Here is a 24,313-nt window from a genome sequence, read left to right as displayed (position 1 = left end):
AAAAATCAGATCCTCTGTAACATCTCTGCTCGTTCACTGTACTAGCTGTGTACATTGGAAGACAGATTTCATTCCGCTTACATACAGGTATATATAACCATTTATAAATCTGCTTATAAATGTATAAATGCCCTAAACTTTTCCTCTTCATTGTTGTTCAGTAATTGTGGTATTTGTTAACCTTGTCATTCTCTTTCTGTGTCTGTGTCCAGAACTGTTAGCCTCACCCCATTGATCAGTACATGGATGTCCATTAGCAGGTACCTGTAGTTGCTCAACTCAGTAGATGTAGCTTACTGACCATGTGTTACCCATGTCTGTATGTGGATGTTTGTGTGTGATCTGTAGCAGTAAAGATGGTGTCTGACCCCAGTCCCTCCTCCTCCCACAGCATTCCCATAAGAGGCACCCCCTGCAGGAGATGAAGCAAGCGCACGTGTGTTCCACCACAGATGCAGAGGAGGAGCAGAGCTAGTCGCTGGGACAGACAGCTAGACCTGGTGTAAACTAGTCCAGTCTGAACAGCCAGGTCCATGGACATGCACTTACAGCCTTCCCTCATCCCAACTCTTTGTGGCTGACTCCCAGCATGCCTAGAGGGGTGAAGGAGAGGATCAGCCCACACCCATTCCCAAAATGAGTGCCACTCACACAGTATCGCTTCTGGCTGTTGTCTGTTGGCTCGCTTAGCCTGCATATATTTCTGCTCCATGAGCTCTGTGAAGCCTAAATCTGTTCATGTGGTAACTCATAGTATACTCTCCCTTGTCCTCTCTATGGCATTGTTTTTATTTTGGTTCGAAGGTGGAGGGAGGGGAGGATCTTAAGCATTAGACAGATTGGTGTTGCAGGAGATCCGTTGATCATGCATTAGGGGAAGTTTTATGTTAGGCTAAAGAGGAATGCATGAGGAGGATAAGAGGGTGTTGTCCTGTTGTCATTGTTGGAAGAACTGACATTATTGCTCCCATCAACCTCACGTCCAACCATGATGCTGTACATTTGTTACTCTTGGTGTCCCGGATCCTTTGATGTCACACCAAGCCTTGTGTTTTATTAATGGTCAATTAAGAGTGTAATGGTGGATGTTGACTAGAAATATTTAGTAAATGTTACATGTTTTTGGTAGAAGGTACTTTTATCATCATGCTGCTGCTGACAAACTTTCCCCTGACAAACTGTACAATTACAGTTGACAGATTATGTTGATGAATGGACAATATTTTATTGACTCCATAAGTATAGTCAACGTATTTCAGGCCATTTAAAGGGGTAATCTGCAGTTCAAACAATAACAAAGTCTTTACCCCGCCACTGTATCGATAACCAGCTGAGTGATGGGGTTGGCGAAAAGTAACCACTCTCAAATTCCTAGACAGAGCTATGGATGCAAGGACTGACCATCCATGATAGCAAAATTATACTTTTAACCATGTTGAGGCTATATAGTGTTTGTTTACAGTTACCTTGTTTACTAACTAATGAGTAAAACACGCTTATGTTTTGAGTTTTGATGGGGTACGACAGTTGAACTAAGCGCATGAAGCATTTATAAGTAATATTCAAGAATCAATAGGTATATATAATTAATTGAAATGTAAAAAAAAGCTATGTAGCAATCGTAGATTGCCCCTATAAACTGAGGAAAAAAACATGAAGTATTGAATTACCGATAAGGTCTGGTGTCCAAACTAAATTACTCATCAGTCTTCATCACTGTCCCATACTGTAGATAGTACCACACAGTCAGACATTCCTCCAAGGTGACCTAACCAAAGCACACAGCCTCCAAAGCCAAGCTATTGTCCAGTGACTACTGTCTTCAGTTTATTTTTTAAAACCTCTAGTTTGATTTAAAGTATGTGTTTGGATGTGTATGCATGGTGAATGGTGTAAATCTGCTTGCAAAACCATGTCAACTGTACAGTACCATGCTGGAAATAGATTGTTTCTTCAAACCAGTCAAACTTCTCTAGAAAAGCAGACAGATAAAGAGTCATTATTTCTTTACATCAGTTTCGATAGAGAAATATGGGGATACAAGTGTAGATGTGGAAACCGGCACTACATTTTCAATTAATTGCTGATCATTTGAAAATCTGACTTGGTTTTTAAAAAGAATTACACTGTGACAAGTCTTGAAGTGGCCTTTTTAATGATTGTTAAGTAAGCTGCTTTGTAGGAGGGTATCCCCTTTCATATAAGGAATCTATCCCATGGTGGATATCGCCACTGGAATCTATCACCAACTGGTTTGAATGTAAAACTAAACAGATATATGTATTCATTTGTAGACATCTGATCTCAATGAATGGAACCTTTGTATCTTGTTGTAATGTTTTACATTTCCTGATTAGAGACATTTTCCCTCATCTCAGATTTATATAATGAAAAGACCTGATATGAAGGCACAGTTTCCATTACTTTTTATTTCAATTAAATTAACAAGAACCAATATGGAATTTAGTTGCACTTTGTCAGTTGTGGCATTAATGCATAAACCTTTTACACTCCTTTGGAAATCTTTCAGTTGAATCTAAATGATCTCTGTGTAAGTAAGGAACACTACATCAAAATACAGTAAGTTTGACAAGTATTTATTATTAAACATCATTCTGAAGATTATGATTCAACAAAAACTATTAATTGAAATGTGATTGGAAAGATGAGAAAGTAACCTTTCATCAGCTTAAGAGAGCCTTTGGAGTCAGTGTGTATTCCAGGCACTAAAACTCAAAATATATCAAACACAATTTTCATCTCAAAGCTTAAAATAAATGTATTAAAACTCACAAGTTTTCAGAAATGCTTGAATAGTTGGATCACACCCTCTGGTGGCTCCAGATTATACTTACACATTTCTCTGTGGTCCTGTTCATCTGTACCTGTGTTTGTACATGTAAATGCAAGACACTTGGATTGAGCACCCAGCCAATCCAAACAACAGATTCAGCCTACAATGTGCTTAATTCAGATGATTGTATTTCTGTTCTCGTTGATATTCCGCTCAAGCCCTTGTTTAAGTTGGAAAGTCTTGTTTATAAATATAGCTTTTCATCCTTTTGTAAAAAAAAAGGCAAATACATGTTTAATAAAGACAAAGGGGTAATACAGTACAAGGACTACTGTTGTTGTTTGAAGATGACTGCTGCTGGCGAATGTTGCTGCTGTTTACGTCAAGCCTTATTCCCTCTTTCTAACTACAACCATGCCTTGCCCCAAATCCCTCACATCTCCAGGTTCCACCACCTGAAGGAGAAGGGTTCCCTGCGAACGTTAGAGCCACAGTGAACCTCTCCCAGCAGTTTGTGGTAGGAGGCAAAGTCATCAATGTATGTGCAGCTGAGTCCCAGGCCCTCCATGAGGGAGGTCATCTCTGCCTCCAGGGCACAGCGGCCATCCACCTTGGGCCCAAATGGTTTAGGGATGCCCAGGTTCTTCCCCAACACAACCATGTTCACCTGGAGGTAGAGACATTGGATTTGCTTCTTGCGCTACTTGGGTAGTAGATGATTTGAGCATACTTCCTACTCACATGTAGAAAATCATCACAAAATGTCTAAAATGATTTGGCAGCATTTTTGAGTTTTGCCATTATGTAATGTAAAATGTATAACAAATAAAATAGGAAGTACTTTTGGTTTGTAGGTGTTCTAGTGTAGAACTTGCGTCTGCTCACCATGTCTGGGTAATAGGCCACTGCCCTGTTCTCCTCCATCACATGGAAAAGGATGGGCAGATCAATGATATCATCGTCGTCTAAACCCAGCTCCCTCTTAAGGACATCCCTGTTCCAGTCTATACAGCTCTGTGGGACGGCAGCAGTCACAACATCTACATGGTTATTTGACCAAGCACTGCAATGCTCTGCTAGCCTCTCTGAGTAACTACTTCATCTGGCGTTTAGTTTCCCTCACCTGGACATAGTTGTTTTCTGCTCTGAGTTTGTCATCACTCAATATCTCATCTACTGTAATCTCTTCTTCTGCTCCAAGACCTGTTAGAATCGAGAAGGAAGTGGGTGTTAATTAGTAACACACACAGTATTATGTATTCCATTCACCCAGCTCAATGTAACATTGATAGGTTAAGGCTACTTGATACTCAAACGTTCCCTATACCCAACGAGGTTGTTACAACTTTGCCTATGAACGTAGATGCACAGGTAAAGAGAATTTTGTGAGTAATCAAGGTGACAGACATTGGCACTTTCAATACTGCCTGAATCTAGCTGATCTAGGGTGTAATCATTAGTCCAACAGTTGCAAACAAGAGTTTATATTAGACAAATTCAGGTATGTTTATTCCCGTTTCATTACGTTTCAGTAAAGCTTTTCAACAGAATGAATACACCTCTGATCACATACAAATCAAATCAAATTTTGGGTTCCCGAGTGGAGCTGCGGTCTAAGGCACTGCATCTCAGTGCAAGAGGTAACACTGCAGTCCCTGGTTCAAATCCAGGCTTCATCACATTTTTTTTGTCCATTAAAATAACATCAAATTGATCAGAAATACGGTGTAGACATTGTTGTAAATGTTGTAAATTACTATTGTACTTGGAAACGTCCGATTTCTTTATGGAATAGCTGTACAGGGGTCCATTATCAGCAACCATCACTCCTGTGTTCCAATGGCACGTTGTGTTAGCTAATCCAAGTTGATCATTTTAAAAGGCCAACTGATCATTAGAAAACCATTTTGCAATTATGTTAGCACAGCTGAAAACTGTTGTTCTTATTGAAGAAGAGAGTTTTTATGGAATTCACTGAGGATGGTCCTCCATTGTGGCGAAATCTGCACGGAGCCTTCACCGTGCACTGCCACTTTAAGAGTGCATGAGCAGTAAGGAAGGAGGAAATAAAGAGAGCTCATTCAGCTCTTTGGGGAGGAGCTCTTGGGTGGCGCGACAGTTTGATTGTGTGGGCTGTGCTGCAGAAGTTTTGTTTGTTTTCAGCGTGTGTAGTTTATAAAGTATTAAACTCAATCATCGGTGTAATCGCTCTAGGTCGTGGTTGTTTTCGTTTGGGGCCGCGCCCGTTATTGATCACATGGATTAGTAGCAACATTGTTGCGAAGCTTTAACATACAAACCAACAAACCATCGGACAGTCAGACAGCACACCTGCACACCTGAAGACCACAGCTAAGATCTCTCTTGTTCTCTTTCTCTTTTTCTCTTCCCTCCATCGTTCCAGTGCTTTACCCTGCAACAGACTCTCTATTTTTCCAATGCACTTCCCATTGAAGTTCATTAGAGCTGGACTATTATTGCCCTGCCAGAAGTATTTGGGTGGACATTTTAGTTAAAAGGGAGGTTGCTTGCAAGTTATGCATTGTTATGTGAACTGTATTGAGGTGTACTAATGACATGTGGCCAAGAAGATTGTGGACATTTTTAAGGCCTTTGTTGTGTCTATGAACACCCCCCACAGTCATACCCTCTGCACTCCTCCACTGGACGATAATACATATTGCAAATCCTCTGTTGATGACTGGGTTCTTTCTTGTATGAAGTTGCTGTTAAATTGCTCTGCCATTATTAGTATTATTATTATTGTATGAGGTATTCTTGTTGGGGTTACCCCTGTGCTGTGATGTGGGTTTTATATGGTGTGTATTCTTTTTTTCTCTCCACTGGCTATCTGGTAAACAGGCTACACTCTAGGCAGTCTCTTCTGCTGATGTGTGTGGGTCTGGTAGTGGTACTCTCTGTATTCTACTATTTTCCTTTCGGCATGGTTAATACCTGACTGGCGCCCGAACAAAATCATTCTTTACCCCTCTAATAAATACCGCTACAGAATTGTCACCCAAACAGGGACTTGAAGAGAAACACTCATGACACCATCCACACAAGGTTGAATCATGTATTTTGTTGGAACCCCATACTGTGTCAATGTGGACACACCTGATGGTAATCATGTTCGGGATTCTTTCATTGTGGAAGGACTCGATGAACTAATGGAGTTGGATAGCACTGCCCCTAATCCCCAGGCTTCTGGCTCACCTATAACATCTCCACCATTACCCTCCCCTCAACCTCTTCCTGTTACCCTGTCCAGAGAGACTGGGAGAGGTGTCACTGTGATCACTGGACAAATGGAACATCAATGGACACACACCAATCATAGTTTGACAATGCAGGAGAATGCCATTCGCAAACTCAGTGAATGTGTGGAGGCTCATCAGACAGATGTGCAGCGGAGGTTGGATTACCTTCCCTGTCAAATGGAAGAAAACCAACAACAAATTGTTGAAGGACAGAAGTATTTAAAAGATTCTCTGAAGCAGGATATTCAAGGAAAACTGCACCGGTTCAAAACACAAATGGAAACTAACCATCATCATAGATTATGACTATCTTGAGGACGAACAAAAACAGAGAGCAGAGGAGTCAGCCTCTGTTGTGAAGGGAGTGTGTTCTTATCTGAAGGAAGTTATGGAGGACATGAAGAACTCTCTCACAGGGGAATTACGATGTTTGATTGAACAGACTCAAAAGGACACCGTTAATGAGATGGAAAAAGCACAGAAGGCCACATATCTTCAACTGGAAGAGCTGCACCATGAGGTAATGCAGTGCTTTTCCCTTCTGGACAAATCTTCTGCACCTCCCTCAGGTTTTACCTCTGCCACTGGCTTGGCCAGTAATGGAATAGGAACATGTAGTACTACAAAAACCCGTCTGAAGATACTGTTAAACAACAGAACTCCCGCTGCCACTGTCATGCCTCCTCTAGAGCGCTCCCTCCCTATCAAACTACTTTTCCCCACTTTTGGCAGCCCAGAAGATGAAGTTGATCCACTGTTTTTCTTATCTAAGTGTAAAGATTTTCTTTCTGTCCGGCCCCTCACTGACTTGGAGGTTTTTGCTACCCTCCGCAGTGTTCTCCATGGTACAGCAAGATACTGGTGGGAGATAGCCCGTGAACATGTGTCAACCTGGGAGGAGTTTCAAAAAATATTCCTCTTAGCCTTCCTCTCAGAGGACTATGGGGATGAACTGGCGGAACGTGTTCGTAACAGAGTCCAGGGTGAAGCAGAGCCAATACGGGACTTTGCCTTCTCCTATCGAGTTCTATATAGGAGATGGAAGGCTGACATTACTGAGCAGGAGAGGGTCAAACTCCTTCTTAAGAACATGGTTCCCCGCCTTGCTAGTCAACTTTGAGAACGTGTGCAGAACGTGGATGATCTGGTGCGTCTTGGGACTCAGTTGGAGAAGGACTGGAAGCACCACCTCCAAACTAAAAACCCTGTTCCCTCATCCCAGTATACCCATAACTCTCCTGGGGCTAAACCGTCTCAGATATGTGTACCCAAGATCCAGGACAAAAGTCCAGTTATGTGTTGGAGGTGTAAAGTCCAACATCCTCCAGATTCTTGCCCACTCTATGTCCAGCATCAGGATTCAGGAAAAGGTCAGAAAGGACCGAAGACTGAAAGTCTAGACAGGCGTGGTGGCTTGCATACAATTGGGTCAGCCTTAATGCCCACCATGAAGCCTTTAGACAGCACAGCTAGCGGTCTTGTTCCTATTCCGCAACAACTATTGGTTCCTCTGACTGTTAGGAACTGGAGAGGGAAGGCCACAATCGACACAGGGGCATCTTACACCCTGATGCAAGAGGCCCTGTGGCAGAACACCTCATGAGGAGCTATGAACATGGGAGGAGGGACCATTGTACATGGCCAATGGAGAACCTACCACCCCCTTGTGCTGGATTAGTATAATAATAAAACTGCATGGTGAGACTATTAACCTTCCTGTGGCTATTCTTGCAGATTCAAGCCTTGCATTTGCTGTAGTCCTTGGCCTAGACTTCCTGTTCTTCAGTGGACTGACCATCTCGATGTCCGAACCCTCCTATCGGCTGCACTCTGACTATTCTCAGCCTCATTCATTTCAACCTGGTAATGCACTGATTTCAGGTTGGAGCCTGCTACATTATGCAGAGTCCGGACAAGGTCAAGTCAGAGACAGAGAAAATATAAAGAGACAAAGACAAAAACATGTTCCACCTGTGAAGTCTGAGAACCCAACTATCACCCTGATTACAGCCGTACCCGCCTTCTATCCGAGAACCCTACTATCACCCTGATTACCGCCGTACCCCCCCTTCTGAGAACCCAACTATCACCCTGATTACCGCCGTATCCCCCCTTCTATCTGAGAACCCAACTATCACCCTGATTACCGCCGTACCCCCCCCCCCCCTTCTATCTGAGAACCCAACTATCACCCTGATTACCGCCGTACCCCCCCTTCTATCTGAGAACCCAACTATCACCCTGATTACCGCCGTACCCCCCCTTCTATCTGAGAACCCAACTATCACCCTGATTACCGCCGTACCCCCCCTTCTATCCGAGAGCAAAAGCAAACCTGATGCCGATTTCTACATCAAACAAACAGTGGAACAGGCATGTCTGTCGGATGATGAAAGGTGGCAGCTCTCCCAGATGTTGGACTTGAACAGTGAGGTCTGTACTCTTACACTCGGCCGTACAACTGTCTTCAAACACAAAATCTATAACCGGCATGAGGTCCCCATTAAGCAGCGTCCTTACAGGCTGTCCCCCGCCAAACTGGCAATTCTCAATGAACAGCTCAAAAGCATGTTGGAGAATGGAATTGTGGAACCTTCTTTTTCCGGGTCGGCTTCTCCGGTTGTCCTGATTCCTAAGAAAGATGGTGGATATCGATTCTGTGTGGACTACAGGAAGCCGAATGCCATAACAGAAAGCAATGCCTACCCTCTACCAAACATAAATGACATACTGGAATCTCTGGCAGGAGCATCCATCTTTAGTAATCTGGATCTGAACAGTGGCTATTGGCAGGTGTCAATGGATCCCGCTAGTCAGGATAAGACTGCCTTTGTCACCCCTGCTGGTTTGTACTCCTTCAACGTCATGCCTTTTGGTTTGAAGAATGCTCCAGCAACCTTCCAAAGGTTGATGGAGACTGTCCTGGGAGATCTGAGGGGTAGAAATTGTCTTGTGTATCTGGATGACATCATAATCTATTCCTCCTCTGTCGCAGATCATCTGCAAGACATACAGTCCGTCTTCGACAGACTAAAGGCTGCAGGTTTGACCTTGAACTTGAAGAAGTGTCGTTTCTGTCTGCCAGAACTCAAGTTCCTTGGTCATGTGGTTAATGCTGAAGGTATCCATGCAGATCCAGCCAAAGTTGCCGCCGTGCAGGAATTCCCAATTCCCACATCCCTCAATGCTGTTAAGCGGTTTCTGGGTATGGCTGGATGGTATCACAGGTTTGTGCCTGACTTTTCAAAGGTAGCCGAACCCCTCAACCACCTTAAGAAAGAGGTGAAATTCCAATGGAACCCTGCATGCCAAAGTGCATTTGAAGCACTCAAAAACAGTCTAATTACTCCTCCAGTGCTTGGACATCCTAACCTGAATGCTCATTTCATTGTGTACACGGATGCAAGTCAAACAGGACTTGGAGCAGTCTTGGCTCAACAAACAGGACTTGGAACAGAAGAAGTTCTTGCCTATGCAAGTCGCACCCTTAATTCAGCCGAGAGGAATTATTCAATGACTGAAAGGGAGTGCCTCGCTGTGGTCTGGGCTTTGGAGAAATGGAGCTACTACTTGGAGGCAAAGATCTTCACCGTTGTCACAGACCATGTTGCTCTGCAGTGGGTTCTGGCATCAGGCAAGACCAACAGCTGTCTTATTCGCTGGTCTATCAGACTGCAGAAGTTTGACTTCATCATTGAGTATCGCAAAGGAAAACTGAACGTTGTACCAGATGCCCTTTCTCGGATTATAGAGACTGCCAATGTTTGTCCTCCCTTGTGCAGTACTTATACTACCGCTAAATGTCTGGATGATTCTTTTCCTCTGGATGATGAGAGTGTATGGAGAGCACAGCAGAAGGATGCTGCCATCATGGCGATCCACAAGAGTCTGTCTGAAGAAGACTCCAAGAGTCGCTTCAATGATACGTATAGCATAATTCAGGATAAAGTGTATCGAAATACTCCAAGAGGAGATGGAATACACAGTACCCATTATCGCGTCTTCATTCCCTCTACATTGAGTGACCAGATAATCCAAGCTTATCATGCCAATCCCATGAGTGGCCATCTTGGAGTTTTTAAAACTTATCGAAGACTACAAGAGGTGGTTTACTGGCCAGGCATGTGGGTTGATACCTGGAAGTTTGTACAGCAGTGTGAAGTCTGCCAGAAATACAAACCAGACATTGGCAGACCGGGAAAATGCAGCAGACCGTGATGAACCATCCAATTGAAATGTTGGGAATTGACCTCATGGGACCTTTTCCTCCCAGCCGGGGGACACGGAATGATTTTTTGTTGGTGGTAGTGGACTACTACACACACTGGGTGGAGTTGTTTCCCCTCCGCAAAGCCACTGCATCAGCCATTGCTCTAATTCTGAGAAGGGAGGTCTTTACCAGATTCGGGATTCCAGACCAAATCCTCTCTGACCAAGGTCTGCAGTTCATATCAGGAATCTACAAAGAGCTCTGTACCTACTGGGGTGTAATTGCCAAGTTGACCTCAGCCTATCATCCTCAGACCAACCTGACCGAGAGGGTAAACTAAACCCTGAAGGGGATGATTGCTTCATTCGTGGGGGATCAGCACACAAGATGGGATCAGCATCTCCCTGAATTTCGCACTGAACTCTGCCGTGCAGGAGACTTCTGGGGTCACTCCCGCCGAACTCCACCTGGGAAGACCACTAAAAGGTCCGATGGACAGAGTCTTGCAAAGTTCCAATGTTTCACCTGACTGCCCAGCGTTTGATGCCCTACAACACCACCACACCTTGCTAGCCAGAGTGGAGGCCAGCAAAACCAAAGCCAAACAACAACAGCTGAGAAACTATGACAAACATAGACGAGATGTGTTTTTCCGACCCAAGTCTCGTCTCTGGGTACGTTCACATCATCTGTCAAAGGCGTCTAAGAAGTTCACTGCCAAGCTAGCTTCGAGATGGAAAGGTCCATACCGTGTAGTGCAGCAGTTGGGACCAGTGAACTACTTGGTCTGTTTGGAGGACACTGGGGAAGATGTCAGGACGGTGCATGTTGTTGACCTAAAGCCCTGCTACCCTACGGCAGAAGAGCTGGATCGCAGGCAAAGCAAGACCTGCAGGACCTCTTCGTGGAGGACTCTGATGATGAGGACTTCCCTGGTTTTGTGTAGCAGGAACACAAACCTGTCAAAGACTGCATCCTCTCTGTTTCTACAGGCGTTGTTTTTTCATGGGGGGGAGGAGTGTGGCGAAATCTTCACGGAGCCTTCACCGTGCACTGCCACTTTAAGAGCGCATGAGCAGTAAGGAAGGAGGAAATAAAGAGAGCTCATTCAGCTCTTTGGGGAGGAGCTCTTGGGTGGCGCGACAGTTTGATTGTGTGGGCTGTGCTGCAGAAGTTTTGTTTGTTTTCAGCGTGTGTAGTTTATAAAGTATTTAACTCAATCATCGGTGTAATCGTTCTAGGTCGTGGTTGTTTTCGTTTGGGACCGCGCCCGTTATGGATCGCATGGATTAGTAGCAACATTGTTGCGAAGCTTTAACATACAAACCAACAAACCATCGGACAGTCAGACAGCACACCTGCACACCTGAAGACCACAGCTAAGATCTCTCTTGTTCTCTTTCTCTTTTTCTCTTCCCTCCATCGTTCCAGTGCTTTACCCTGCAACAGACTCTCTATTTTTCCAATGCACTTCCCATTGAAGTTCATTAGAGCATTATTGCCCTGCCAGAAGTATTTGGGTGGACATTTTAGTTAAAAGGGAGGTTGCTTGCAAGTTATGCATTGTTATGTGAACTGTATTGAGGTGTACTAATGACATGTGGCCGAGAAGATTGTGGACATTTTTAAGGCCTTTGTTGTGTCTATGAACACCCCCCACAGTCATACCCTCTGCACTCCTCCACTGGACGATAATACATATTGCAAATCCTCTGTTGATGACTGGGTTCTTTCTTGTATGAAGTTGCTGTTAAATTGCTCTGCCATTATTAGTATTATTATTATTGTATGAGGTATTCTTGTTGGGGTTACCCCTGTGCTGTGATGTGGGTTTTATATGGTGTGTATTCTTTGTTTCTCTCCACTGGCTATCTGGTAAACAGGCTACACTCTAGGCAGTCTCTTCTGCTGATGTGTGTGGGTCTGGTAGTGGTACATCTCTCTATTCTACTCTTTTCCTTTCGGCATGGTTAATACCTGCCTGGCGCCCGAACAAAATCATTCTTTACCCCTCTCTAATAAATACCGCTACACCATCTTCTGAGGAGCCTCCACTGATACAGTTGTAACTATGGTGATACACACTGAAATTAGACCCTTAACTGAAATCCTACCGTCAAACATTTTGGCTTGTCCATGCCCGTTGTTCTGTAAGCCCCTGAAAAGTTTGTAGCCTGCGTCGGGGCTGGCGAGCAGCAGCCGGAATCCCTACACAGAGAAACAAAGACAACATTGGCTGTGCGCTTTTCACTTAACTTCCTGACAGCTTTACATTATCACATAAACCACATGGCAGCCACAGCCTGCGTCATGTCTAAATACTTTGTGCAAATGGAAGGCATTAACAATTCTTTGCTCGCCGTCATTTCTACTCTGTTAAAGAACAGTGTTTTTACTCACATGTTCTAATAGAGCGGTTAACTATACTTTCCTTGACAATATTGTTTTACCTTTTTGTCAGGAGCTGGGACAAAAGTCATGAATTCATCCACATGCCCAACCAGAAGCCAATCAGAGAACAGTGCAATGGGCTCCTGGACTTTCTGTGCCCAAAGGAAGTCTTGCACTACTTTTGTCATGTTGCGGCCCTTGGTTGCCCTGAAAAGTTAAACAGCCTTATCACCACTGCTCACAGCCATATCTTTGTTCTAAATATTCATGAATCATTAGCAAGATATTTTATTTAATAAGTCAATCAACTTTGGAATAAAGGCAAATATTGGTATCTAAAAACCAGACTCTTCCACTGAAGCAAGTTCCACTCACGTGGGGAAAGCCACTCCAATTATGATCCTGCCCAGAGGGTAGATTTTTCCATTTACAATAACTGGAGGGCTAACTTCCAGGTTACCAAACGAATCCAAGCTGCTCACTTCCACATTATATGCTGTCCTTGTCACATAGCCAAAGTCTGGGCCCTGAGGGCACCAGGCAGAGAGAGGTTGAGAAAGAGTTCCACCACATCCCTCACAGTATGGAAATAAGAACATTTTAACTGCAGGTGTGGTGAATGCCTTTTCTTACCAGTAGCACATCATAAGGGAAATCCTGTAGTTTTCCGTCTCGGGGGGAGTCCAGCACAACAGGGAAACGTTGGTGAGGAGAGTCAATGTAGCCAAACTCTATCTCATCCTGAGAGAGAAACCTTCTTTACATGTCTATTATATTTCTATATTTTTCATGCAGTTAGAAAAAAAGACACTGGTCTATGTTCTGATTTCTTTTATTTAAAACCGAGAGACAAGACTGACAATGATTTACATTGATGTAAAAGGATGTGAAATAAATGGTGTTTAAAAAAAAAGGTTGGAATTGAAAAAAGTTCAAATGCACAAAACTGCATGATATGCTAGGAACTGAATCAAGACTGACAATATATCGTGTTTTAAGCAAGTTGGAATTGGAAAACGGTCAAATGAGCAAAGCTACATGAAAGACTAGGAGCTGAATCTCACTGCTTACCTGCATCCAGCGGTCTCCTCTGTTCATGTACTCATGACAAACCTTCAGCTTGTACCCACTGTTCTCCACCAGCCTCCTCATTCCCTTTAGGAACTGGTAGTTATCAGATGTGCTGGGTAACCAAATGCACAGAAACAGTTGTCTGAGTACGTTTACAGACAGCATCATCATTATTTCCATCAACATCAATTTCCATCAACAACATCAAACATCAATCATCATCATCTCTCACCTGCAGACAAAGACCTCCACAGGGTTGAGTGTGTTGGGTGTCATGATCCAGGGAGCCACACGGAACATCACCCTGTCTGTAAAGATAGGTGTCTCAGGGAAGCCCTGGCAAAATAACGGAACAAAAACATGAATGGTAGATTCCACGACAGAGGTACAGTATATACCCTTTGAAGTTTTAAACCACGAACAGTAGTTTCAATGTACCTGAGAGCTGGGCTCCAGCAGGCTGAGGCTGATGCTGATGAGGCCCTCAAAGTCTTTGTCAGGGAATCTCAGGCCCTCAACGTAGAAATTCATCTCAGCGTTTCCCCCGAGGTACGGGACCTCCTTGGACAAATCCTCACTGCCCAGCACCAGCGGGTAGTCCTTCACAAAGCTCTTGTAGAACAGGTTTTCTGCAGCAGTAAATCATTTTTTATAATGAGGATCAAATGTATCTCCATTTATATGCATACGCAGCATTAAAACCCTATTGTATACACATTATACATGCATGGACAGCCACAAGAACACGTAAAAGATCTGACTGGACAAAATGTCCTTGACTCACTCAGTGTTTGGTGCATGCCTGCTGTGGACCTGGTTCTGAAGACCCTGACACTCTCTGCATCCCCCTGGGAGATGTGCATGGTCAGCTTGTAGCCCTCTGGGAGCTTGGCAGGGCCACTGGTCCGCAGCACCATTGGGGACATGTCTTTCAGATCTGACATTTCATAAATACTGACATTATTGTGCATCAAGTGTCAACCCATCAATGTCATAATCAATGTGACCTCATCTCAATGTGGCTCCCAGGATTTGGTAGGCCGTCATTGTAGATAAAAATGTGTTCTTAACTGATTTGCCTAGTTATATAAAGGTTAAAAAACACATAGGTATGACAATGTGTAATACAACTACTTATCCTAGAAGGATAGTGGTTGTGAAGGAACCATCAAACCACACCAGACACACCCCTAGCTCAGGCAGTTTGTGTTTAGCTAACACAAATACACACATCCCTACTGCTCCTCTCTGCTGACTACACACAAAACACAGACCTGCAGCCTTTAAAATGTTGATTTATTGCAATGCCTGCAGCACTGTCAGCCGGTCAGCTCAGTGGGCCAGGATGACTTGGCTGTTGTTATATACCTGAGACTCTCGTGACCTCAGCACACTCACTGTCCCGCCTCTTCCCATAGGTGTGTTCTGAGTCACAGTTGACCAGTAGGATGGCACCATGGCCATTAGGCCCCCACATCCACGATCCCTGCAGAGAGATAAACACTGGCTTTCAAAACAAGAACTAACACCGCCCTGCCGAATGAGCTTTTCCCAATGCGTTTCCATGAAGTTAGATTAGATTTACATCTGAAAAACACAACCATCAAAAATGTTCCCACTTCCAGGAATATAGTATGAACAATATTTTGATGTACCTATTAATATCAGTGGAAGGCTGTGCCCTGTGTTAGTTGACAGAATTAGCTAGAAGTTCCTTGGCAATCTTCCTTTGTGTTTTGGAAAACAGCATGAACACTAGTCTTCTGATATGCCTATCCATGTTAGAACGTCTCCTTATGTACCCTGCTGTGTTAAGAAACAAAGATAGTGACCTCTGAGCTGAAAGAGACCTGCCTGGACGGACCCAGCAGACATAACCCACCTTGTTGGGGTTGTTCCTCTCCACCTGGCCATCTCGATCAGCATCTACATCCAGAGAAATCTCTACAAGACAGAGAGGCCCTGGGTGTCACTGAAGCTCATGAGCTGCTTTGGGGTCTCAAGTGAAATATCAAAATGTACAAATGACATTCATAAAGGTATGCTTTGAAGGTGGGGGAGGGTGGTAGTTTATATGGGTGTGCTCTCCTGTCCTAAGCATAACACAACATACCAACAGCGGTGAGGTGAACGACAGCTTTCCCTAACACCTCCGTCTTCTCTCCATAATACATGACCGATAACTGCACAACAAAGGACAACATTTACAAAGTTAAACATCTAGAACACTGGTGACTAAGCAGTGGTTGTGTTTTGATGGGGTCTTCTATGATATATTCATGTACAGATATGTACAGTACATAATTTCTAAACAACTGGCCCATTCTGGAACTGACAAAAGGTGTCCTTCAATTCCTTATCAATAGAACTGGCACTGTGGTTAACCACATCACTTTCCACAGTTTGACATCTCTCTGGTATCAGGTTGAGAGTGCCACATTTTTATTATTTCAGTGTGGTTTGCACACCACTCTTAAGAGGCGTAGGAGCAGCAAATACTTGATTTGTTTTTCTTATTAACATAATTCACTGTAGCGTGTTCAGTCCCAAGTGGAAATATTCACCTCAGGATTCTATGAACAAGATCAAGGTACACTCTTAGAAAAAAGGGTTCCAGGGTCGCCTTAGGAGAACCCTTTTGTTTCAAGGTAGAACTCTTTTGGGTTCCATATAGAACTCTCTGGGGAAAGGGTTCTAAATGGAACCCAATAAGGATCTACCTTGAACCAAAAATGGTTCTTCAAAGGCTTCCCCTTCGGGGACAGCCAAATAACCCCTTTGGGTTCTAGATAGCACTTTTTTCCCCTAAGAGTGTAGCTATCATGGCTGTGGGAGTGGCCTACTTTATTTACCTTGCTATCATTTCCCACTTCGCTGGCAGTGTCCATGGTGATAAGAAGCATTGTATTACCATTGAGAGTGGTGGGGAGGGTCCGACTCTCTGGTGGGGGTGGGGTGATCCTGTACTGCACTCTGGGACTACATTGCACAGAGAAGTACTTGGAGCTAGGAGGGGCATTCCTTGGGGAACAATAAATACATTTGACAGTTACACATCACATCCTGATATTGTTCTTATACAAATCTATAGCAATAACAGAGTAAACACAAGAGGACATACCTATACTGCAGTAGAGCACCATCCGTGAGTGCAGTTCATTATCCCCTATTTCCAGAAGCAAGAGGTGGCAGTGCTAGTTCTAAAGTTACATTGCTAAAGTAATCAGAGAGGTATGATGTCTTCTACATGAGTAACGTACCAAAGAGGGAGAAATACTGGACTGTCAACCTACACAAGAATACTGGCAAAAAGGATTGTACTTATGTGTCAAAGTATTTGGACGAAGCCCAAAACAAACACGTACTGTATATATAACGCAGGGATGTAACCCAAACAAAAGAAACCCATAATAACAACTGCACAAACCACGTGGCATGAAAGCGGATTCAGCAGAGCACAAGACGAACGGACATGGGACAATAATCAACCAGGACAATGGGGAACAGAGGGCACATATATAACATACTAATCAGGGGGAATGGGAACCAGGTGTGCGTAATGAGACAAGACAGTATTTGCCCCGAACAACAGAGCCTAGGCTACTCTAAACAATAGCAAAAAGAGAAGTTCTTAACAAGAATTTGAAGTTGTTACACACCGATGCTGTGAAACCATCTGTATCTGCTGTGCAATCATACCATGTGGAGAGTCTGATAAACTAACTGCAGTCGTAGTCAAGATAGTCCCACAATATGTTTAATTCTCCAGGTTGGCGATTTGTGTTGGGCTTACCACTTTTTTGTATCATGTTAACTTGGAAATCATAGGCCATAATAACTGCTTATAACCCATTGAATTCAGTTGCAATGGAGTAATATGAATTGACAGCTTTTAATGATAAAAAGGAGAGTCTGTTGAGAACAAGAGGTCTGACTCCTCCTCTGAATACAAATGCCATTCACAAACAGTTATTTCAGCCCAATTTTGGGGCATGATCATCCAAATCCTTCTGCAGTTGGAATATCCAAGAAGTAAAATGACAACAAAATAGTCAGTGGATGTAATCCGCCTTTTAAAAACATATTATCACTGCAGGAACTACAAGTGGAATAAGATTATAACGCTATTAAATTATTAGAATCAATTCACTTAAAGAAATAAAGCAATTCAGTACTGTGCGCCTCCAAACCTGTGACAAACTATCCAGCTAGTGCATAATATTCTGAGAACCATATGTTCAAATCAAAATAAAATAAAATGTTATTGGTCACATGCACATGGTTAGCAGATGTTATCGCGAGTGTAGCGAAATACTTATGCTTCTAGTTCCGACAGTGCAGTAATATCTAACACGTAATCTAACAACCAGCGAAGTGGAGATGTTGTTTCCTACCTTCACCACTTGGGGGCGGCCCGTCAGGTAGTCCAGGATCCAATTGCGCAGGGCGAGGTTGAGAACTAGGGCCTCAAGTTTATTAATGAGCTTGGAGGGTATTATGGTGTTGAATGCTGAGCTGTAGTCAATGAATATCATTCTTACATAGATATTCCTCTTGTTCAGATGGGATAGGGCAGTGTGCCGTGTGATGGCGATTGCATTGCCTGTAGACCTATTGGGGCGGTATGCAAATTGAAGTTGGTCTAGGGTGGCAGGTAAGGTGGAGGTGATATGATCCTTGACTAGTCTCTCAAAGCACTTCATGATGACAGAAGTGAGTGCTATAGTCATTTAGTTCAGTTACGTTTAACTTCTTGGGTACAGAAACAATGGTGGCCATCTTGAAGCATGTGGGGAAAACGGACTGGGATAGGGAGAGATGGAATATGTCAGTAAATATACCAGCCAGCTGGTCTGCGCATGCTCGGAGGACGCAGCTAGGCATGTCATCTGGGCCGGCAGTCTTGCGAGGGTGAACACGTTTTAACGTCTTACTCACGTTGGCCATGGAGAAGAAGAGGGAGGGCCTGCAGTCCTTGGTAGGGGTCGTTGGCACTGTATTATCCTCAAAGCAGGCAAAGAATGTGTTTAGTTTGTCTGGAAGAAAGACGTTGGTGTCCGTGACTTAGCTGGTTTTCTATTTGTAGTCCAGGATTGTGTGTAGACCCTGTCACATAAGTCTCGTGTCTGAGCCATTAAATTCACTTTGTCCCTATACTGACATTTCGCCTGTTAGATTGCCTTGCGGAGGGAATAACTACACTGTTTGTATTCGGCCATATTCACAGTCATCTTTCCATGGTTAAATGCTGTGGTTCGCTCTTTCAGTTTTGTGCGAATGCTGCCATCTACCCACAGTTTCTGGTTAGGGTAGGTTTTAATAGTCACAGTGGGTACAAGATCTCCAATGCACTTCCTTATAAACTCACTCACAGAATCAGCTTATAAATCAATATTATTCTCTGAGGCTTCCTGGGAACATTTCCCAGTCTGCATGATCAGAACAATCTTGAAGCGTGGATTCCGATTGGCCAGACCAGCGTTGAATAGTTCTCGTCACGGGTACATCCTGTTTCTATCTATAGGATGAAGCTAAATGAAGTCGTGGCCGAAGGGAGGGGGGGGGGGCCTTGTATGCATTGCGGAAGTTAGAGTAGCCGTGATCCAGTGTATTGCCCGCACGAGTGCAACAATCAATATGCTGATAGAGTTTAGGTAGCCTTGTTCTCAAATTTGCTTTGTTATAATCCCCAGCTACAATAAATGCAGCCTCAGGATATATGGTTTCCAGTTTGCATAGAGTCCAGTGAAGTTCCTTGAGGGCCATCCTGGTATCGGCTTGAGGGGGGATATACATGGCTGTGACAATAACCAACAAGAATTCTCTTGGGAGATAATATGGTCGGCATTTGATTGTGAGGAATTCTAGGTCAGGTGAACAAAAGGACTTGAGTTCCTGTATGTTATTATGATTACACCATGAGTCGTTAATCATGAAAACTACACTCTCACCATTCCTCTTCCCAGAGAGATATTCCTGTCGGCGTTACGCATAAAGAATCCTGATGGCTGTACCGACTCTGACAACATACCCCGGGAGAGCCATGTTTCCGTGAAACAGAATATGTTACAATTCCATGTGTCTCTCTGGAAAGCAACCCTTGCCCTAATTTCGTCTACCTTGTTATCTAGAGACTGGATATTGGCGAGTAATATATTCGGAAGCAGTGGGTGGTGTGCACAACTCCGAAGTCTGACCATGAGGCTGCTCCGGCTACCTCTTCTGGAGGCGACATTGTTTTGGGTCGACATCTGGGATCAGATCATATGCCCTGGGTGGTGATGCGAACAAAGGATCCACTTCGGGAAAGTCGTATTCCTGGTCGTGAGGTTGGTAAGTTGACATCGCTCTGATATCCAATAGTTATTCCCAGCTGTATGTAATAACACTTCAAATTTTCTGGCCTAACAATGTAAGAAATAATACATAAATAAACAAATACTGCATAGGTTCCTAAGGACTAGAAGCGAGGCGACCCTCTCTGTCGGCTCCATCTTGTCATCTTGCCGCATGTTTCTTTGAGCTTGGTCAGAGCGTGGTTGTCCTATGGTTATTTTGGATACAACCTTCCCATAACATTTCCTACAGCTTTCCTCATGGTTCTATTTAAAGTACTGTTCTCAAATTGTTCAGAGGACATCAAGAAATAACATTTTTCTGTGGGACTTCCAGTACTTCAGCATAGGTTTTTCTGCATGTTTCCTCATTGTTCTATTTAAAGTAATCTTCTCAGAACATTAAGACAACTTTCCATAAAAAACACCAGAAAACATTAGTGAAGTATAAAGAATGTTGTAAGAATTTGATTTAAAGCATATACACTCTGTTCTCAGCATCAACAAGACTATATCTATCCTCTATATTGTTAAGTGGGTGATCTTAATAAGTGCTTGTTTTCTTTGAAATTAGGGTCTGTTTGAATAGACTAAAATGAACAGCTTTGGAGCTATCTGTGCTCGTAGTTCAAAACAGTTAACCCAAATTAAGATAGCAGTTTTATTGAAACATGTTATCATAACTTATTGAATACCTTCAAGTAACCTAGAATTTCAGTTATCTGAATGTTAACAAAACCTCCCAGGAAAACATTTAGGGAACCATAGAAAAAATTCTCTGAACCTCCCTACAACCTAAAAATGTATGTTCGCAGAACAGGCAAAATTTGGGTAGGCTACTGAGCGATAATCCCCAAATAGTTTATATAGCAGTATATAACTGGTGAAACAATACATTGCCATACACTTTACCGTGTTTTAGGCTACAATGTAGCCAACAACAGCTTACCTGAAGACATCTATTGTTGCAGTAGCCTAGCATAGATACACACCCTCACCTGTTTAGGTTCACTTTCAACACCGTGCCAACAACATGAAGAGCCCTCAAAGTTTTCTCAATGTCGAGACGAAATGTCTGTTGATACGGTACTGGCATGTCGGTTGCTTTTCTCTTATTAAGGTGCTGAAGGAGATTAGGGTGCCTGGTCATAGAAACTTGTTCCTGTGAAACATCCATGGTGATACAGTAGATTGCAGAGGAGCAGATTGATGAAATGAGATATGGCGGTGGAGGGTAGGCTTGGCCCTATTGTTAAGGGGGTGTTTTCCTGCCAGTAATTTGATGCAGAAGAGGCTGCAATTACCCAGCAAACCAAACATGTGCCAACTTGCATTGCAGTCAGCACTTGAATAGCAACAGGATAATGTAGGCATAGGCCTAAACTAAGCCTGCAGTATACATTTTGTTGTCACACTGATTGTCATGTTGAAGGCCATATTTGAATCACATAAAAACAGTTGATGTCGGAAGCTTACATACACCGTAATTAAATACATTTAAACTCAGGTTTTCACAATTCCTGACATTTAATCCTAGTAAACATTCCCTGTTTTAGCTCAGTTAGGATCTTCACTTTATTTTAAAAATGTGAAATGTCAGAATAATAGTGGAGAGAATTATTTATTTCAGCTTTTACTTCTTTCATCACATTCCCAGTGGGTCAGAAGTTTGCATACACTCAATTAGTATTTGGTAGCATTGCCTTTAAATGGTTTAACTTGGGTCAAACTTTTCGGGTAGATTTCCACCAGCTTTTTGCCCATTCCTCCTGGCAGAGCTGGTGTAACTGAGTCAGGTTTGTAGGTCTCCTTGCTCGCACATGCTTTTTCTGTTCTGCCCACAAATGTGATGGCCACTCCAATAGCTTGACTTTGTTGTCCCTAAGCCATTTTGCCACAACTTTGGAAGTATGCTTGGAGTCATTGTCCATTTGGAAAACCCATCTGCGACCAAGCTTTAACTTCCTGACTGATGTCTTGAGATGTTGCTTCAATATATCCACTTAATTTTCCTGTCTCATGAAGCCATCTATTTTGTGAAGTGCAACATGATGCTGCCACTCCCGTGCTTCACAGTTGGGATGGTGTTCTTTGGCATGCAAGCCTCCCCCTTTTTCCTCCAAACATAACGATGGTCATTATGGCCTAACAATTCTATTTTTGTTTCATCAGACAAGATGATATTTCTCCAAAAAGTATGATCTTTATCCCCATGTGCAGTTGCAAACCGTAGTCTTTTGTACCTGTTTCCTCCAGCATCTCCACAAGGTCCTTTGCTGTTGTTCCGGGATTGATTTGCACTTTTCGCACCAATGTACGTTCATCTCTAGAAGACAGAACGCGTCTCCTTCCTGAGCGGTATGACGGCTGCGTGGTCCCATGGTGAAGTTACCACATTCATCTGTACAAACAATAGTATGCAAGTATACTGCGTACTATTGTTTGTACAGATGAACGTGGTACCTTCAGGCGTTTGGAAATTGCTCCCAAGGATGAACCAGACTTGTGGAGGTCTACAATTGCTTTTCTGAGGTCTTGGCTGATTTCTTTTGATTTTCCCATTGTGTCAAGCAAGGGGACACTGAGTTTGAAGATAGGCCTTGAATACATTCACAGGTACACCTCCAATTGACTCAAATGATGTCAATTAGCCTATCCGAAGCTTCTAAAGCCATTCTAAAGCTAAGGTTAAATCTAGAATTGGTTTCCTCTATCGTAATCGTTCCTATTTCACCCCAGCTGCCAAACTCTGATTCAGATGACCAGCCGACTCATGCTATATTATGGAGACGTAATTTATAGATCGTCAGGTAAGGGTGCTCTTGAGTGGCCAGATGTTCTTTACCATTCGGCCATCAGATTTGCCACCAATGCTCCTCATAGGACACATCACTGCGTTCTATACTCTTCTGTAAACTGTCATCTCTGTATACCCATCGCAAGACCCACTGGTTGATGGTTATTTATAAAACCCTCGTAGGCCTCACTCCCCCCTACCTGAGATACCTACTGCAGCCCTCATCCTCCACATACAGCATTTGTACTGCCAGTCACATTCAGTTAAAGGTCCCCAAAGCACACACATACCTGGGTCGCTCCTCTTTTCAGTTCACTGCAGCTAGCGACTGCAACAAGCTGCAAAAAACACTCAAACTGGACAGTTTTATCTCCACCTCTTCATTCAAGACTCAATCATTGACACTCTGACTGACAGTTGTGGCTGCTTCGTGTGATGTATTGTCTCTTCTTAAGTATCGGTGTCACACTAGTGGGACAACGTCCGGGGGAAACTGGAGGTCGTGCAATTCAAATAAATAATCATAACAATTATGGATTTTAAACATTTAGGTACGTATAAGTGTCTTGTATCAGCTGAAAGATTAAATTCTTGTTAATCTAACTGCACTGTCCGATTTACAGTAGATATTACAGCGAAAACATGCAATGCGATTGTTTGAGGACAGTGCCCCACATCAACATATTTTTCCACCTGCACAGGTTTCATACATTCACATATAACAATTATATATTCATTTACTTTTTGAAAATCTTCCTCTGATTTGTCATCCAAAGGGTCCCAGTATATGGCATTTAGTGTTGTTTTGTTAGATAAAATCATTCTTTATATCCCAAAGAGTCAGTTTAGTTGGCACCATCAATTTGATTAATCCACTCGTTCAACTTGCAGAGAAAGGAATTTGAAAATCTACCCCTAAACTTTGTTTCAACAAGTCAAAATACGTTTTCATTGACTCCTCAGATACCCTAAAATGTAATAAAACTTTAATATTTCTTTCTGAAAAAAGTATGTTCAATAGGAAACCGATTTTAGCAGGTGCGTAATGTCTTCATGGCAAGCGCAAACACAAATTTCCAAGACTGTCCCTCTACTAAAACTGTTATTTCTTATTCGTTTTGGAAGTTACAAGCCTGAAACCTTGAACATAGACTGCTGACACCCCATGGAAGCCATAGGAATTGCATCCAATTTTCAATATGACCTTTCTCTTGCATTTCTAAGAGGATGGTCTACCTCTCAAAAAAAATCAGGTTGTTTTTTCTTTGGATTTTCTCCTACCATATCTATTGTGTTATATTCTCCTACATTATTTAAACATTTCTATAAACGTCAAAGTTTTTTCTTTCCAATCGTACCAATTATATGTATATCCTGACTTCAGGGCCTGAGCTACAGGCAGTTTATTTTGGGCACATCATTCAGGCAGGAAGTGGAGAAAAAAAAGGGGCCTAG

At 43.0% G+C, this 24,313-nt stretch overlaps 2 protein-coding genes across 4 annotated transcripts in view; one reads left to right on the top strand and one right to left on the bottom strand.

Annotated features, from left to right (window-relative positions):
* Positions 1-3,113, top strand: part of LOC110494467 (rap1 GTPase-activating protein 1) — a 129,853-nt gene extending 126,740 nt beyond the window's left edge. For both annotated transcript variants that reach the window (XM_090205943.1, XM_021569547.3), the window contains one exon: positions 392-3,113. In XM_090205943.1, the coding sequence (XP_090062069.1) occupies positions 392-475 (84 nt within the window). In that variant the 3' untranslated portion in view covers positions 476-3,113. The remainder of the gene's footprint in view (positions 1-391) is intronic.
* On the bottom strand, positions 2,407-21,351 carry LOC110494469 (protein-arginine deiminase type-2). Of its 2 annotated transcripts, none has more exons than XM_021569560.3 (16): positions 21,060-21,351; positions 16,579-16,747; positions 15,840-15,909; positions 15,609-15,670; positions 15,095-15,212; positions 14,511-14,663; positions 14,165-14,355; positions 13,959-14,062; positions 13,727-13,838; positions 13,289-13,396; positions 13,031-13,182; positions 12,715-12,862; positions 12,379-12,472; positions 3,918-3,997; positions 3,680-3,808; positions 2,407-3,461 (listed from the first exon to the last, which is right to left on the bottom strand). In XM_021569560.3, exons 1-16 carry the CDS (start codon positions 21,236-21,238, stop codon positions 3,228-3,230), a joined length of 2,103 nt encoding a protein of 700 aa, XP_021425235.3. In that variant the 5' UTR covers positions 21,239-21,351; the 3' UTR covers positions 2,407-3,227. The 2 variants fall into 2 exon arrangements, with proteins under 2 accessions (XP_021425235.3, XP_021425236.2); XM_021569561.3 differs by lacking the exon at positions 21,060-21,351 and adding an exon at positions 16,848-17,021.
* Between the last annotated feature and the right edge of the window lie 2,962 nt (positions 21,352-24,313).

Source organism: Oncorhynchus mykiss, chromosome 17 (genome assembly GCF_057628025.1).
Source record: "Oncorhynchus mykiss isolate SJ-2025 chromosome 17, ASM5762802v1, whole genome shotgun sequence".
Taxonomy (NCBI): domain Eukaryota; kingdom Metazoa; phylum Chordata; class Actinopteri; order Salmoniformes; family Salmonidae; genus Oncorhynchus; species Oncorhynchus mykiss.
This window is presented reverse-complemented; position numbering and strand designations above follow the sequence as displayed.